This window comes from Lithobates pipiens, unplaced genomic scaffold, assembly GCF_037356315.1.
Source record: "Lithobates pipiens isolate NorthernLeopardFrog02 unplaced genomic scaffold, aLitPip1_a1.2 Scaffold_25, whole genome shotgun sequence".
NCBI lineage: Eukaryota > Metazoa > Chordata > Amphibia > Anura > Ranidae > Lithobates > Lithobates pipiens.
This window is the reverse complement of record NW_027507787.1, coordinates 72,630,749-72,645,089: the sequence shown is the minus strand read 5'-3', so window position 1 is coordinate 72,645,089 and position 14,341 is coordinate 72,630,749. Positions and strand designations below refer to the sequence as shown.

Below are 14,341 nucleotides of genomic sequence, written 5' to 3'. Positions count from 1 at the left end.
GTTGCATGACTGAGTAATTGTCATTCAAAATGCGAGAGCACCGAAAGCTGAAAATTGGTCTGGTTATTAAGGGTGTTTAAGTGCCCAGTGGTCAAGTGGTTAATCTACTTATAGAACCCCTTGCGGAAAAAAATAGATCACACCCAGATATTATTGGCTTCTCATTTCATAACACTTCCCATAAGATTAATTTATTTGCTGACGATGTCATTTTATTCCTGAACTCTCCCACACATTCTCTATCTCATGCCCACACCATTTTGCAAAGTTTCAGTCGAATTTCATATTACAAAATCAATTATTCCAAATCATTAATCTTACCTATCAATGTCCCCCCTGACCTTCAAGCTAGCATACAAAGACTATTCCCCTACACCTGGAGTGAAGACAGTATAACCTACTTGGGCCTCCAATTGGTTGCAGACCCAAATAGATTGGCTGAAGTAAACTACCACCTACTTTCCGACCAATTGCTTAACCACTTCCCGACCAGCGCACGACGATGTACGTCGACAGAATGGCACGGGCAGGCATATTGGCGTACAGGTACGTCCAATATTCGATGCCGCCCTGCCATCGGGAGCGCGCCGCCGGCGGCGCGCTCCCGCGCTGGTCGGGACCCCCGCGAGTCCGGTCGCGGGCATCCCCGCGATCGTCTCACGGAGCGGCCGAATGGAGGAAATGCTGTATAAACAACATTTCTCCATTCTGCCTAGCAACTAGTGATGCTGATCTCTGCTCCATGTGATTGGAGCAGAGATCAGTGTACACTAAATGAAAGCCCAACCCCCCCACAGTTAGTAACACACCCCTAGGAACACTTAACCCCTACACTGCCACCCACTGGTTAACCCTTTCACTGCCAGTGTCATTTACACAGGAATCACTGCATTTATATAGCAGTGATTACTGTATAAATGACAATGGTCCCAAAAATGTGTCAAAAATGTCCGATGGGTCCCCCACAATGTTGCAGTCACAATAAAAATTGCAGATCGCCGCCATTACTAGTAAAAAAATAAAAATTATTAATAAAAATGCTATAAAACTATCCCTATTTTGTAAACGCTATAACTTTTGCGCAAACCAATCAATAATTGCTTATTGTGATTTTTTTTACCAAAAATATGTAGAAGAATACGTATCGGCCTAAACTGAGGGAAAAAAATGTTTTTTTATATATTTTTGGGGGATATTTATTATAACAAAAAGTAAAAAATAATGCGTTTTTTTCAAAATTGTCGCTCTATTTTTGTTTATAGCGCAAAAAATAAAAACCGCAGGGGTGATCAAATACCACCAAAAGAAAGCTCTATTTGTGGGAAAAAAAGGACGTCAATTTTGTTTGGGAGCCACGTCGCACGACCGCGCAATTGTCAGTTAAAGCGACGCAGTGCCGAATCGCAAAAAGTGGTCTGGTCTTTGACCAGCAAAATGGTCTGGTCTGCAAGTGGTTAAAGAAACTAATCGATTATCTAAAGTGGAGCTTACGTGGTCGGGGAGACTGGCATCATTTAAGATGCTCCTCTTACCACAGATCTTATATGTTTTTAGAACATTGCCATTGCATCTTTCAACCACACCCTTAAGAAAGTTGGACTCCATATTGACCAAATATGTCTGGCAATCCAAAAGACCTAGATGCTCAAAAACTCAACTAGCAAAACATAGGAATGCAGGGGGGGTGGGATACCCAATCCTTCTAGACTATTACAGAGCATCAGTACTTGTCCAACTTAGAATGTGGCTTCGTGATACAGAGACCTCTCCGTGGGGTGCTATTGAACGGGAAATGGGCCCTACTAAAGTACTATCGTCTATGCTTTTGGTAGACATGTAGAAACCATTTCCACTTAAGATGCTGCCTTTAACTATTCAGGCCTCTTTCCAGGCATGGAGGGCTCTCTGTAATACCCTGTCACCAGGTGATAACAAAATTGACGTTCCTGTACCCCTAGAAATAATAGCAGACATCATCCCAAATCTGCCCCTTGGAAGATGGCGGTCCAAGGGGATTATGACTATTACTGACTTGTTTCACAACAACTCCTTACGGTCCTTTGATGCTCTCCAAAAAAAATACGGGCTCCAAACTCACGACAGGTACACATATGGTCAAATTTCTCATTTTTTTGGGTCTCTTCAATCCCACAAATGGTTTGTCCATGAGACTGCGTGGAAATATCTTACTTCACCGCAGACCCAAAGGAAGGGAATATCCATATTCTACTTGCTCTTCCAACACAAGACTGTGTTTGCTAAAACATCACCTTATCTAAAATGGGAAAAAGAGGTGGGGACCGTATATACCACTCAACAGTGGCAGTCCGCCTTTACGACTCTGTATAAAGCAACTAAATGTATTAACCATTGGGAGCTTCACCAAAAAGTCGCCTTGAGGTGGTACCTAACACCTTACCGTATGAATAAATTCTCTCATAACCACTCACAGCTATGTTGGAGGGGATGTGGAGAAATTGGTAACCTTATGCCTATCCTATGGTCTTGTAAGTATCTGAATAGTTTTTGGAATTCAGTGTTTCGATTGATCTCTTCAGTTACAGGGATGATTACCCGCCCAAATGTAAGCCTAGCTCTTTTGAATCTGGGTATTGAGATTTTCCCCCCAGATCTCCGCACTGTGGTTATTCATGTGCTTTTGGCCGCTAGATTGCTTATAACCAGACAATGGAGAAGCGATGTGGCACCAAACATATCTGAATTGTACCCTACCATACAGACTCACTCTGTGTACGAAATCCTTTTGGCCCGGAGGCGGGGATCGGGGGGAAGGCCACACGCCAGTGGAAAATTTGGACAGAACAGTTCCCTGTATAGATTCCCCGAACAAGCCTAATGATGACTATTTACTGTAATTTAGTGATCTCCCCCATTGTCTATTACATACTGGTGATATGTCTCTCTGCTACATGCCAGAACAAGATAAAGGTCCATCCGAAACCCACTTCTATAGTACCCTGTTAGTCTTCCCCATCTTTTCCCTGCCTTATTTTCATTTTTATGTTTTCTTTCCTCCTTTTACATACGTTGGAATATCTACGCTCTTAGGGGTAATTCGCTTTAACGTATTTTTGAAACCTGTAGATGTGACTATATGATTCGATACTAAAGCTATAAATGAGAACACGATAGTATACAACCCCAAGGAGCGATTCTCATTTTGTTAACACTGATTCTATTGTCAAAATACCTACTCGAATGTTGTACGTTGTATTTTTTTGAAACTGCATTTTCTAATGTGTGTACAATTTCTGTTCTTTGTTTACTAAAAACCCTCAATAAAAACTATTGTGAAAAAAAATAAAATCAACTTCAGTACAACAAGCCTGCCCCCAGATGGATTGAAATTCGTCTGGTTCCTGCGTAATTGGCTGAAATTTGATCCATCTTTGGCCAGTTTTACCTTCCTCTATTAGTAAATCAGCCTTATTTTTACATCTGTCTATCTATCTATCTAGCTATAATCCACCCTCTAGTCTGCGCCACCTGGAAACTTGCCAGCAATCACCTGGAGATTACCAGAGCCTGCGACCACTATACATAGGCCCAAATGTAGCACCCTCTACTATCAAGTAGGTATTATTAATAGGATTTTTGTGAAATAGACTGTCAGCACAGGTAAATCTAGGCAGGCCTATGCTGCAAGCTGGGCCTGTCTGTTTTGATCTGGGGGCTGGGAGTGGCTAGAGTAGCAGTGGGTGGGGCCTCCTGTGCTCTGGTTCTGAGGCACCTCCCCTGCTTCCAGGGAGAATGTTCTGGAAGGGGCAGGCAGCTCATGTGGGAGCCCTGACCAATCCTCAACTGGACTTGGCATGGGGCGGGCCTCCTATATAAGCTGAGGTAACATGCCACTGAAAAGGGTTGTCAGCTGAGTGAAGTGGAGAATGGAATGCTAGACAGCAACAGGAGGGCATCCCAATCTGGGGAGAACTGTGAGGGAACTTTGCCTTTACACAGCCATTGGCGATGTCCTTATCATTACACGGTGATCGATAAGGAACTCCCGGAGCAGAGGGGCAGGTGAAGCTGTCGGAAAACATATGGTCCAGTCAAGTTCTCCATCAAGGACTCAGGGCAGAGAAAGGTCGGTGAGCATACCACAGTGAAGGGCTGGATGTACCAGGATGTCTGTGAGGGAACTTTGCTTTTACACGGTCATTAGCAAAGTCCTCATCATTACATGGTCAATGATGAGGAGTCCTGGCTCAGAGGAGAGAGAGACTGCAGTGTCAAATTGATGTGGCCTGAGGGCACAGGATTTGCAAGCTGGGTTGTAGTCCACCATCCAACATGTGGTTTTAAACTACTAGGCCTCCGGGAAAGGTGCTGTAGGCCTCTGGTCTAGCAGCAGTGAGCAACCAGAACTAGCTTAACCACTTGAGATCCGCGCTATAACTGAATGACGGCTACAGCGTGGATCTCCTTTGCCGGGACTACGTCTATTGACGTCGTCCCGTGCACGAGCGGCCTGTGTGCCCCCTGAGGGGCGCGTGCGGCGCGCTCTGTGAATGGGGAGTCTATGAGACTCGCCTGATCACTGATCCGAGCAAGGGGTCGATCCCGACCCCTTATCACGTGATCAGCTGTCAGCCAATGACAGCTGATCATGTGATACAACGGAGCCGGTAATCGGCTATTATTCCTCCTCGCGCTGACAGCGCGAGGAGAAAAAAAAAGAGCCAATCACCGGCGGCCCTGATCGGGACATCAGTCCCGATCACGGCCAGCCCTGCCAGTGCCCACCTGCCCCCTGCCAGTGCCCACCTGCCCCCTGCCAGCGCCACATCATTAAAAAATAAGTGCCCCCCGTCAGTGCCATCCAGCAGTGCCCATAGTGCCACCTAGCAGTGCCCACAGTGCCACCCAGCAGTGCCCACAGTGCCACCCAGCAGTGCCCACAGTGCCACCCAGCAGTGCCCACAATCTGCCTCAACAAAGGTGCTGCACCCCAGTGCCACACATCCGTGCCCATCAGTGTCATCTACCAGTGCCCATCAGTGCCCAGCAGTGCCACCTATCAGTGCCCATCAGTCCCATCTATCAGTGGTACCTATCAGTGCCCCTTAGTGCCACCCATCCGTGCCACCCATCTGTGCCACCCATTCGTGCCATCTTATCTGTGCCCATCTTTGCCCATCAGTGCCGCTTTATATGTGCCTATTAGTGCCGCCTTAACTATGCCTATCAGTGCCCACCAGTGCAGCCTATCAGTGCCCACCAATGCAGCCTATCAGTGCCCACCAGTGCAGCCTATCAGTGCCACCTCATCAGCGCACTTCAATGAAGGAGAAAAATTACCTGTTTGCAAAATTTTATAACAAACTATTAAACATGATTTTATTTTTTATTTTTTTGCATCTTTTTTTGTTTGTTTAGCAAAAAATAAAACTCCCAGCTGTAATTAAATACCACCAAAAGAAAGCTCTATTTGTGGGAAAAAAATGATAAAAATGTCATTTGGGTACAGTGTTGTATGCCCGCGCAATTGTCATTCAAAGTGCATCAGCGCTGAAAGCTGAAAATTGGTCTGGGCAGGAGGGGGGTTTAAGTGCTCAGTAAGCAAGTGGTTAAGGAACTATTCAGAGTGGGTTCTTCTTGCTTACAGAAGAGGATGTGGCATTAACAGTACATTGAAAACTACAGAATAAGTTTGCGCAGGAGGAGAGGATTTCTGGGAACATCACCCTTACACGGTTAAGAGTGATTTCCCCATCCTTACACGGTCATGGGTGAGGAAATCCTGGAAGCAATAGTCTGCTGGAGTTAAGCAGTGGAGGAGCAATAGTCTGCATGGTTCAGCAGGAGAAAGGTCATAGCAGTTAAACATGTACATCATTTCTTCAGGCTCTAATTATGTACTAATCTGTAAAAATCTACAAATATGATGGCAAATTGAACTATTCTATGGGCATCCTACCCCTTTCCCCAACCAAGTTGTATCCCCAATAAACAAAAACAAAACACAGCAAATTAATTTTCATTGTCTCTGCAAGTGACGTATGGAGTCTGGCAGTGGGGTGATATGGTTGATGTTTGTTACTAGTGGCAACTACACCGCTACAAAAACATGTTTAATCTTGATCCTCCGGCAACACCACCCCACTCTGACTGGCTCCAAATCCTGCCATAGTTTCCTGATTCTTGAGCGTTGAAATGCTTGCCACCCTGTATACTCACATAGTAGCTACATACGCACATGCAAAATACAAGCTACCATAGTGCATGAACCTGTTAAAGATTAATTATTAATACCCTGCACTTACAGATTGCAAACAGAGACAAGCTTAATGAGCAAACAATCCACAGACTGCACACCGTCCCGGAGTAGGACCCTGCATGATGACGTCACTGTCTCAACTTCAACTGACATATTTCGCTCAATAGCATCCGCAGAGCAATATGGATTTATGGCGTGTGGTCTGTGGATTGTTTGATCTTCAAACTTTAGAGGAGGGATCTAAGAGGCCCCTGATCTCTCCATAAAGAGTACCTGTCACTGCAAAAGCTATCACAAAGGGGTGTTGTTCAAGTTGAATGACGTAAGCAAGTTGAATAAGAAAAAAGTTTTTAAAAAAGTGTAAAAAAAAATTTTTTTTTATAAAAAACAAAAGAAAACATTTAAAACACCCTGTCCCCCTGTGCTCAAGCAGAAATACAACAGAGTAAAAGCAATAATTCTAGTGCCAGAGCTCACATTTAAATCTGAACACTAAACCTGTAAAGGCTTTTAAAGCATCACTCATGGATACCCGTGTCTGCTCTATGCAGAGCGGACATGAACACAGCCCGCTGTTCTCTTTGGGGCGGTTGGATGGAAACAGACTGCATTTTCGATTTCATCCAATTGTCATATGATCTGATCCACTGAAGGGATGTTGAACGTATCCCCATCCATCTGTTTTTAGCAGACCGGATTGGATGCCGGTGGGTGACAGCGGGCAGGTGTCTGCTGACATACGCCACCCCATAGAACACAATAGGTGGTGCGATGGGGTCTGCCTGAAAAACAGACCTGATCAGTCCACTGATGTGAAAGGGGCCTACAGTAAATGTTGAATTGTTTTCATTCAGGGTTCATTTTAAAATGATAGAGGGATACAGTATAAAGAATCCAATTGAGATACTGTATAATCAATGACAGCTCGATTCTTTCACGAGGTAATGGCTGTATTCATTTCCTTTTTTAGACTTTCTTCTATTTTCATCTAGTGATCCAGCCAGCAAATCTGTTCTTTTTCACATCCCAAACTCTCCAGTAGAATGTATCAGTTTACATGGATGAGACAAACCACTTAACATCAGCAGGGGTGCTTATATTAGATTTTACTTATTCATGCAAAACGTTTATACCAAAATTAAAAAAACTGCTTGCTTTAACTAATTATAAAGTGTGAGCTGCAGTTTGGTTTTTTTTGTTGGTGTATCAAAATTTGTTAATATATTTAACACTACCCTCCCCCCAGACTGACAATGCTAATGTTTCTTGTGCCCCCCCCCCCCCCGTGCTCATCCCTCCAGAGTTGTATTTCACTAATACAGGAGGTGAATTACTGGTCAGATCCCCAGGTGAAAATAGAGAACAAAAGCCAAAGAAAAGAAAACTGATGCAGCCACCTCATCTAATGATTGGTAAGCTGGGATATATTACATTTTTTGTTTTGGGTTGAATATCACTTTAAATATGTTACAGAAATGACATAACCCTCCAAACAGCAGTATGACCCTACTGCTCCAGCAAGGTGGACCACGCTTTACACAATACATACACCAGAGCACATTTAATGCATGCTTTGATAATTACCTATTTTCGTACATAGAAGATTCTGCAGGGAATGAGGTATATTTTGGAAATAGTTGTCCGCCAATTTTGACATTTCTTTTCCAAATGCACCAACAGCAGGCTGCTGAAGACCTAAAGGCAAGTAAACAAGCAACATTTAGATACTATAGGAATCATGCCTACATTATATCAACATTTTTGTTTAGACGGTGTGTTTTGTTGGCACATTGGTTTCCAGCATCCATACCATTTGACTCATGCCTTCAGGAAGGCAACGTCACTATCACTTAGGAACTGCAGGGGGGGTAAAGGAAAAAATATCATCTAACCTTCCCCCCGCTGTTTTTTTGAACTTTCTTCCAGCCCTTTAGGAAAAGGGGGGGGGGAGGGGGGTCTTGAATAAGCGAAACCTGTCACTGAGGTGCAAGTTCCACTGTAAACTAACAATGCCGACTGTATCAGAAGCGCCCAGTAACCCCAGTTGCTGTGTAATTCTTCTTTAAATAATTTACAAAAGATGCTGCTATGATGTCTAGTGAATCTACAAGTTTTTTGCCCTCTGTGTCCAATTGGGGAGATTTCCCTTAATTTCCTGTCCCATAACCAAAACAGGAAGTGAGAGGATATACCCCCCCCCCCCCCCAAAGTGAGTGAATCCATTGTTGTCACCAGAACTAGTGTCCCCTTTATTCCTTTTCTGGTGTCAACCCCAAATTTTTGATGTTCTTTCACTTTAACGCTTGATGATAATGTTAAAAAGGACAAATAGGGTGGGTGAACCTCCCAAACGGGGGGCACAGACAGCAATAAAGAACTGACAGGTTTTCTAATCCCCCTCCACTATCCAAAACTAAAAGCAAAAGGTTTTGCTTTAGTTATACTTTAATGACAAAAATAAAGGTTGTCACAGAGTTTTCTGTGCACAATGAAACGTATTTTACTATATATTCTTATGTCTATTAAATATTACCATTAATAGTCTAGTCCAGTGGTCTCCTAACTGTGGTCCGAGGGCCAGGTGCAGCCCTTTGTTTGCCTTTATGTGGCCCTTGGGACACTATTCCCCTCATTGATTCAAAGCATTATTTCCTCCTACTAACACCAATGATGAAGCACCATTCTTTTCACTGACACCAACAGTGGGGCATAATTCCTCTCATTGATGACAACAGCATGGCCCTATTGCTTCTACTGGCACCAATGATGGGGCATACTTCCTTCCACTAATATAAATGTTGGAACACTATTCAAGCAAGGGACACCAATGATGGGGCACCATCCCACCCACTGACACCAATGATTGGGCATAATTCTTTCCACTGACATCAAAGACGGGGCACTATTCCTGCCACTGACACCAGTGATGGGGCACTATTCCTGCCACTGACACGAAAGATGGGGCACTAATCCTGCCACTGACACCAATGATGGGGCACTATTCCTTCTCCTACTGATCACAGAGACAATGTAATTTGTTTACTCCCACTGACCACCAAGTCCAAGGCACTTCTACTCCCTACTCCCGCCGGCCCTCCTAAAGTCTGAAGGATAGTAAACTGGCAAACTTAAAACATTTGGAGACCCCTGGTCTAATATAATAATGCAGTACACAAAGCAACAATGATGTGTAAAGTGCAGTATCCCCTGACAAACCAAATTAGTTACTATTTCAACAGTTCCTGACATTCTGAAAATGAAAGGGTGATTATTGATTTCTATTCTTGATTGCACTTTTTGCTTCATAATAATTTGTCATCTTCCATTCACAATAAAATATTACAATGTATATTTAGCAGCAGTGGCGTAACTAGAACCTTCAGGGCCCCGATGCAAGAAACCATGAAGGGCCCCCCTGAACCCTAGCCAAGGCCCTTCCCTCCGAGTTCGGCGGTGGAACTCCAGGGCGTGGTCACAGGTATGACCTATGTGAGCCCTGTAGTTCCACCACTGGCATCAGTAGTTTTTTTTTATTATATTTTTTTTATTTTAGGTGCCCCATTGGGGGACTGTCCTTAGGCAGGATGGGGTCCCCGTCCCCAGAAGAGATGAGGTCCTTTTTCTCCAGGACAGATGAAGTTACTGCCCCCAGGGGAGATGAGGGTCCCTGTCCCCACGTGAGAAGGGGCCCCTGTCCCCAGGGGGAGATGGAGGGGGTATGTAATGGTGTGTGGGGGATGGGGTCCTCTCACTCACCATGACCAAGCTGCAGGCCGCGCACTCATCCATGGTGGCCTGGGCTCCATCCAGTGTGCTGGACGGGCGATCAGCATATCTCCCAGAAAGACCTTCCATCATCTGTGTATGACGGGGGAGGAGGGGGGCTGGCAGACAAGCCTGCAGTGTCCTCCGGGGAGCTGGCTCTCATAGGACTGCACTGCATCTGTGTGCTTAAAGTTTGTTTACCCGGGAGAAGTATGCAGTGCAGTGTGGGCCGGACTCAGGGGGGGGTGGGACTCTGGCTGGGGAGAACAGACATTGGACGGAGCAGCAATGCATGGAGCAGGAGAGGGGCACTCTGAGGAGCCGGCCAAGGACACAGGTCATGGGAATGCACAACTAAAGAGCAGCCAGTGCGATAGTCGAGCATGGAGCTCTGCTAGTCACCCTCCACCTCCAGTCACCTGTGTGCATGGTGCACTGGTACCCCTAGCTGCCTATGCTGCTGCCGGCCATATGTAGAGGAGGCTGCATGGGCCCCCTGCAGCACAGGGCCCAGTTGCAGTCACGACTGCTGCACCCCCTATAGTTACGCCCCTGTTTAGCAGGCATATCAATGAGGTATCAATCATTTTTGAGAGCTGTCATTACAGGTCCAGTCCAGTAAACATTGTTTTGTTTACATTCTTTCTGTTTGCTGTCTGGGCTGACCAAGACCAGAATATGTAGAGACACATCTGATTCTGCAGACCAGGAATGACAACAAAAAGGGAAGCAGAGATATTTCTATATGTACATTCTGATTTTCACAGCTAGCTGTCAGAAATACATGAGATGGAAGATAGGCAGTTAGGAGAGGGTTATCTGCTTTTCCATGTATGTTTGAGAGCACCTCGATTTAAAAACATAATTTAGGGCACCTAGCCACAAGTGGTAGTTTGACTCAAAAGGTTTAAGGAGAAGATATCTTCCCTGTTCTTTTCAGTCCTGGTCTACAGACATATCTCTGTCTACATTGACTGTTGATCAGCACAGACCGCAGACAGGCTGACTGTAAACAAAGCAATATTTACACTATCCAGGACCTCTGATGACAGGTCTTCAAACACAAGTAAAGCATAAGTAAGAGTTTATATGTGCAAAATTGCTTAGTATCAATGGATATATTAATAGAGCCTATTGGGTTGGTTTGCTAAAACTGCAGAGTACAAAATCTGGTGCAGCTGTGTATGGTAGCCAATCAGCTTCTAACTTACATAGTTACATAGTTAGTAAGGTTGAACAAAGACACCAGTCCATCCAGTTCAACCTGAGTGAGTGTCTACAATTGTCCCTATTCCTGTACATCGCACACTCACATTGGTCCCTACCCTCAAGGAGCCCACAATCCAAGGTCCCCATTCATATACTAGGGCCAATTTTGGACAGAAGCCAATTAACCTACCAGCATGTCTTTGAAGTGTGGGAGGAAACTTGAGTACCCGGAGGAAACCCATGCAGGCACAGGGAGAACATGCAAACTCCAGGCAGGTAGAGTCGTGGTTGGGATTCAAATAAGTGACCCTTTTTTACTGCTAGGTGAGAGTGCTACCCACTACACCACTGTGCCACTTGTTTAAATAAGCTTTGGACAATAAAACCTGAAGGCTGATTGGTTTCTAAGCACAGCTACACCAGATTTGCACTCTACAGTTTAAGAAAATCAACCCCTATATGTTTTAGAAAGAAACTTAATCTTTTAAATAAAATGAAAATGTAATTCTAAGTAAAATATGTTTGTTATAATGCCAGACATGAGCCATACAAAAATAATACATATCACAGGCTTTCATATACAATGGTAAGAACAAGATACAGTACCGGTCAGGCTACGGAGAGGCTGATGAGAAATGCCACAGCATAGTTTGAGAGTCGCAGGAAGCATAGTCAGTAGGATGGGATGTGCAGTCCGGCCTTCCTAGCTGGAGGGGCTGTGCACTCTACACTCGCCTATCTTTATAGTTATCCTGAAGGACAACACCTGATGATAGCCAGCAAGTTTCCAGATAGAAAATGGGAATGGAGAGAGTCCAAGGACAGAGAAAGCTCAGAGGAGGAGACCAACTGGCAGAATAAAGAAATCATTTAGTTCACAAGCCAACTGATACATCTGCTGCTGCATATAAAATAGTATCTATACTTAAGACATTGAGGTTGCTCCCAAAAAAAGGACATTTAAATATGAACTTTTCCTAAGTATACATATATTATCTGGTTATAATGGGCCATGCATAAGAGAAAGTTTAGTCAAATAAGAGAAATGTATTGGGAACGTCAACATAATAGAATACAAAATGCCAAAGACTACTATTACTTCTATGTAAGCAATAATCTTAGAACAGCTGCAAACTGATCATCTGTGCTTTGGCCACAGCACAGTATACCTTGGCAAAGGGCAGTGGGTTAGACTTATGACCTATTTGCCATAGACTAAGGCCGCGTACACACGCGCGGACTGTTGGCCCAACTTTGTCCGTCCAACAGTTTGAGCGAACAGTCCGCTCAAACTTAGCATGGACGGACATGGCCACACACGACGGACAAACAGTTTGCTGAAACCGTGCGCGATGACGTGAACGGCACGTACGACGGGACGAAAAATACGACGTCCTATACACTGCAATGCAACCTTCCGACGTGGAAATCCTTTCTGAGCATGCGCGAGACTTAGTTGGCCGAACAAGCCTACACACGAGCGAACAGTCCGCTGAAACGAGGTTTCAGCGGACAGTTTTTCGGAATTTCCGTAAGACCTTGTTCGGCCAACTGTCCGCTGAAACTGTCCGCTGAAGCCCCACACACGAGCGGACTGTCCGCCCAAACACTGTTCAGCGGACAAGGTTGGGCGAACAGTCCACGCGTGTGTACGCGGCCTTACACCTATTATATTCAAGGTTTTGGTGTGTTTTCTGTAAGAGTACCACCCTAAGATGCTACAAATTGCATTTAAAAAATGAAATACACAGTGCGCATTCACAAGGGATCCATGATGGCTGCCTGATCACTGAGCTCCGCGCCACCTCAGACCAGCGGCACTCACAGAACCCGTTCCGAGGCATCCAGACCCCAGTAACAAATCCGCTGAAGCAAAAACACATTTTATACTCAAGGGGACAGATTGGGATCCATGCTGGCATCGAAACTAACTCCCAGATTCCGGTCATTCGTAATACCAAAAATTTGAGTTCCGGGCCAAGGCACTACGGCCAATTCTGCTAAAATTCTCAAGGTCTTCAAAAAATTTTAACACCAACCGGTACAGTCCCCACAAAGCCAAAGATAACACTCCCATTTCCGAGTATCTAGACCGCCTCCCCATTCCATCTCTTTCTGCAGAACATAGAGACATATTGGAAGCCCCCTTCTTTCAAAGAGAGGTTCAGGAAGTAATCAAAGCCCTTAAATAGGGATCAGCCCCTGGTCCAGGTGGGCTCTCTGATCCCTAAGACATTTATCAATACCCTGTCCACTCACTTGACAAAATTCCTTAACAGAAAGACACAGGGAACCCCACTTGATCCTCACCTTAATACTGCCTATAGCCAGTTATTCCTAAACCAGACAAAAACTCAGAAGGGGTTAGCAATTACAGACCCATCTCCCTTATCAACAGCGACTTAAAAATCCTCACTAAAATTCTGGCAAATCGTTTAGCTTCCTTCATTAATACATATACACATAAAGATCAAGTGGGGTTCATCTCAGGAAGACAAGGCTTTGATCAGATCAGGGGGGGCCATTGATATAGTCTTAATTCTCCAAACAAACTCCACCGGGGGCCTTAAACAACCAAGCATGCTCCTCTCACTGGACCTCCAAAAGGCCTTTGACTCAGTCTCTTGGCCACACATTTTTGCGATCCTTGATCAATGGCGTTTTGGTGAAATATTCATGGGCCTGATGCATGCTCTTTACATAACTCCTAAAGCTTACATCAGGCTCCAGGGATATTACTCCAAGCCAATGTGCACAGTGAAGGGGATTAAGCAAGGCCACTATCTCCGCTTGTTTTTGTGCTAGCTATTGGAACACTTGCCATTTCCATTTGCCAAAACCCTAATATACATGAAGTTACTTGTGGCTCTCAGATCTATAAATGTGGGCTCTTTGCGGATGATATTCTTCTATTCCTCACCTCCCATATAACCTCCCTGTGCCACACCTTAGATGAATTTGCAAATATTTCAGGCCTCCAGGTAAACTAGTCCAAGTCTCAAGTGTTAAACATATCCCTTCAGTCTGACACTGTTGCCCTCTTACAAAAAAGCTTTAAATTCGAATGGAGTGACTTCAATTAGATACCTGGGAATTAACCTCATGGCAAAAACAAAGCCAATAACTATC

The 14,341-nt window shown here is 44.6% G+C and overlaps 1 protein-coding gene across 1 annotated transcript in view; it reads right to left on the bottom strand.

Annotated features, from left to right (window-relative positions):
• The window catches only part of LOC143929883 (steroidogenic acute regulatory protein, mitochondrial-like), a 43,538-nt gene extending 31,602 nt beyond the window's left edge, over positions 1-11,936 (bottom strand). The window contains exons 1-2 of the mRNA XM_077453840.1: positions 11,819-11,936; positions 7,823-7,933 (exon numbers count right to left, since the gene is read on the bottom strand). Of these exons, the coding sequence (XP_077309966.1) occupies positions 7,823-7,933; positions 11,819-11,882 (175 nt within the window). The 5' untranslated portion in view covers positions 11,883-11,936. The remainder of the gene's footprint in view (positions 1-7,822; positions 7,934-11,818) is intronic.
• Between the last annotated feature and the right edge of the window lie 2,405 nt (positions 11,937-14,341).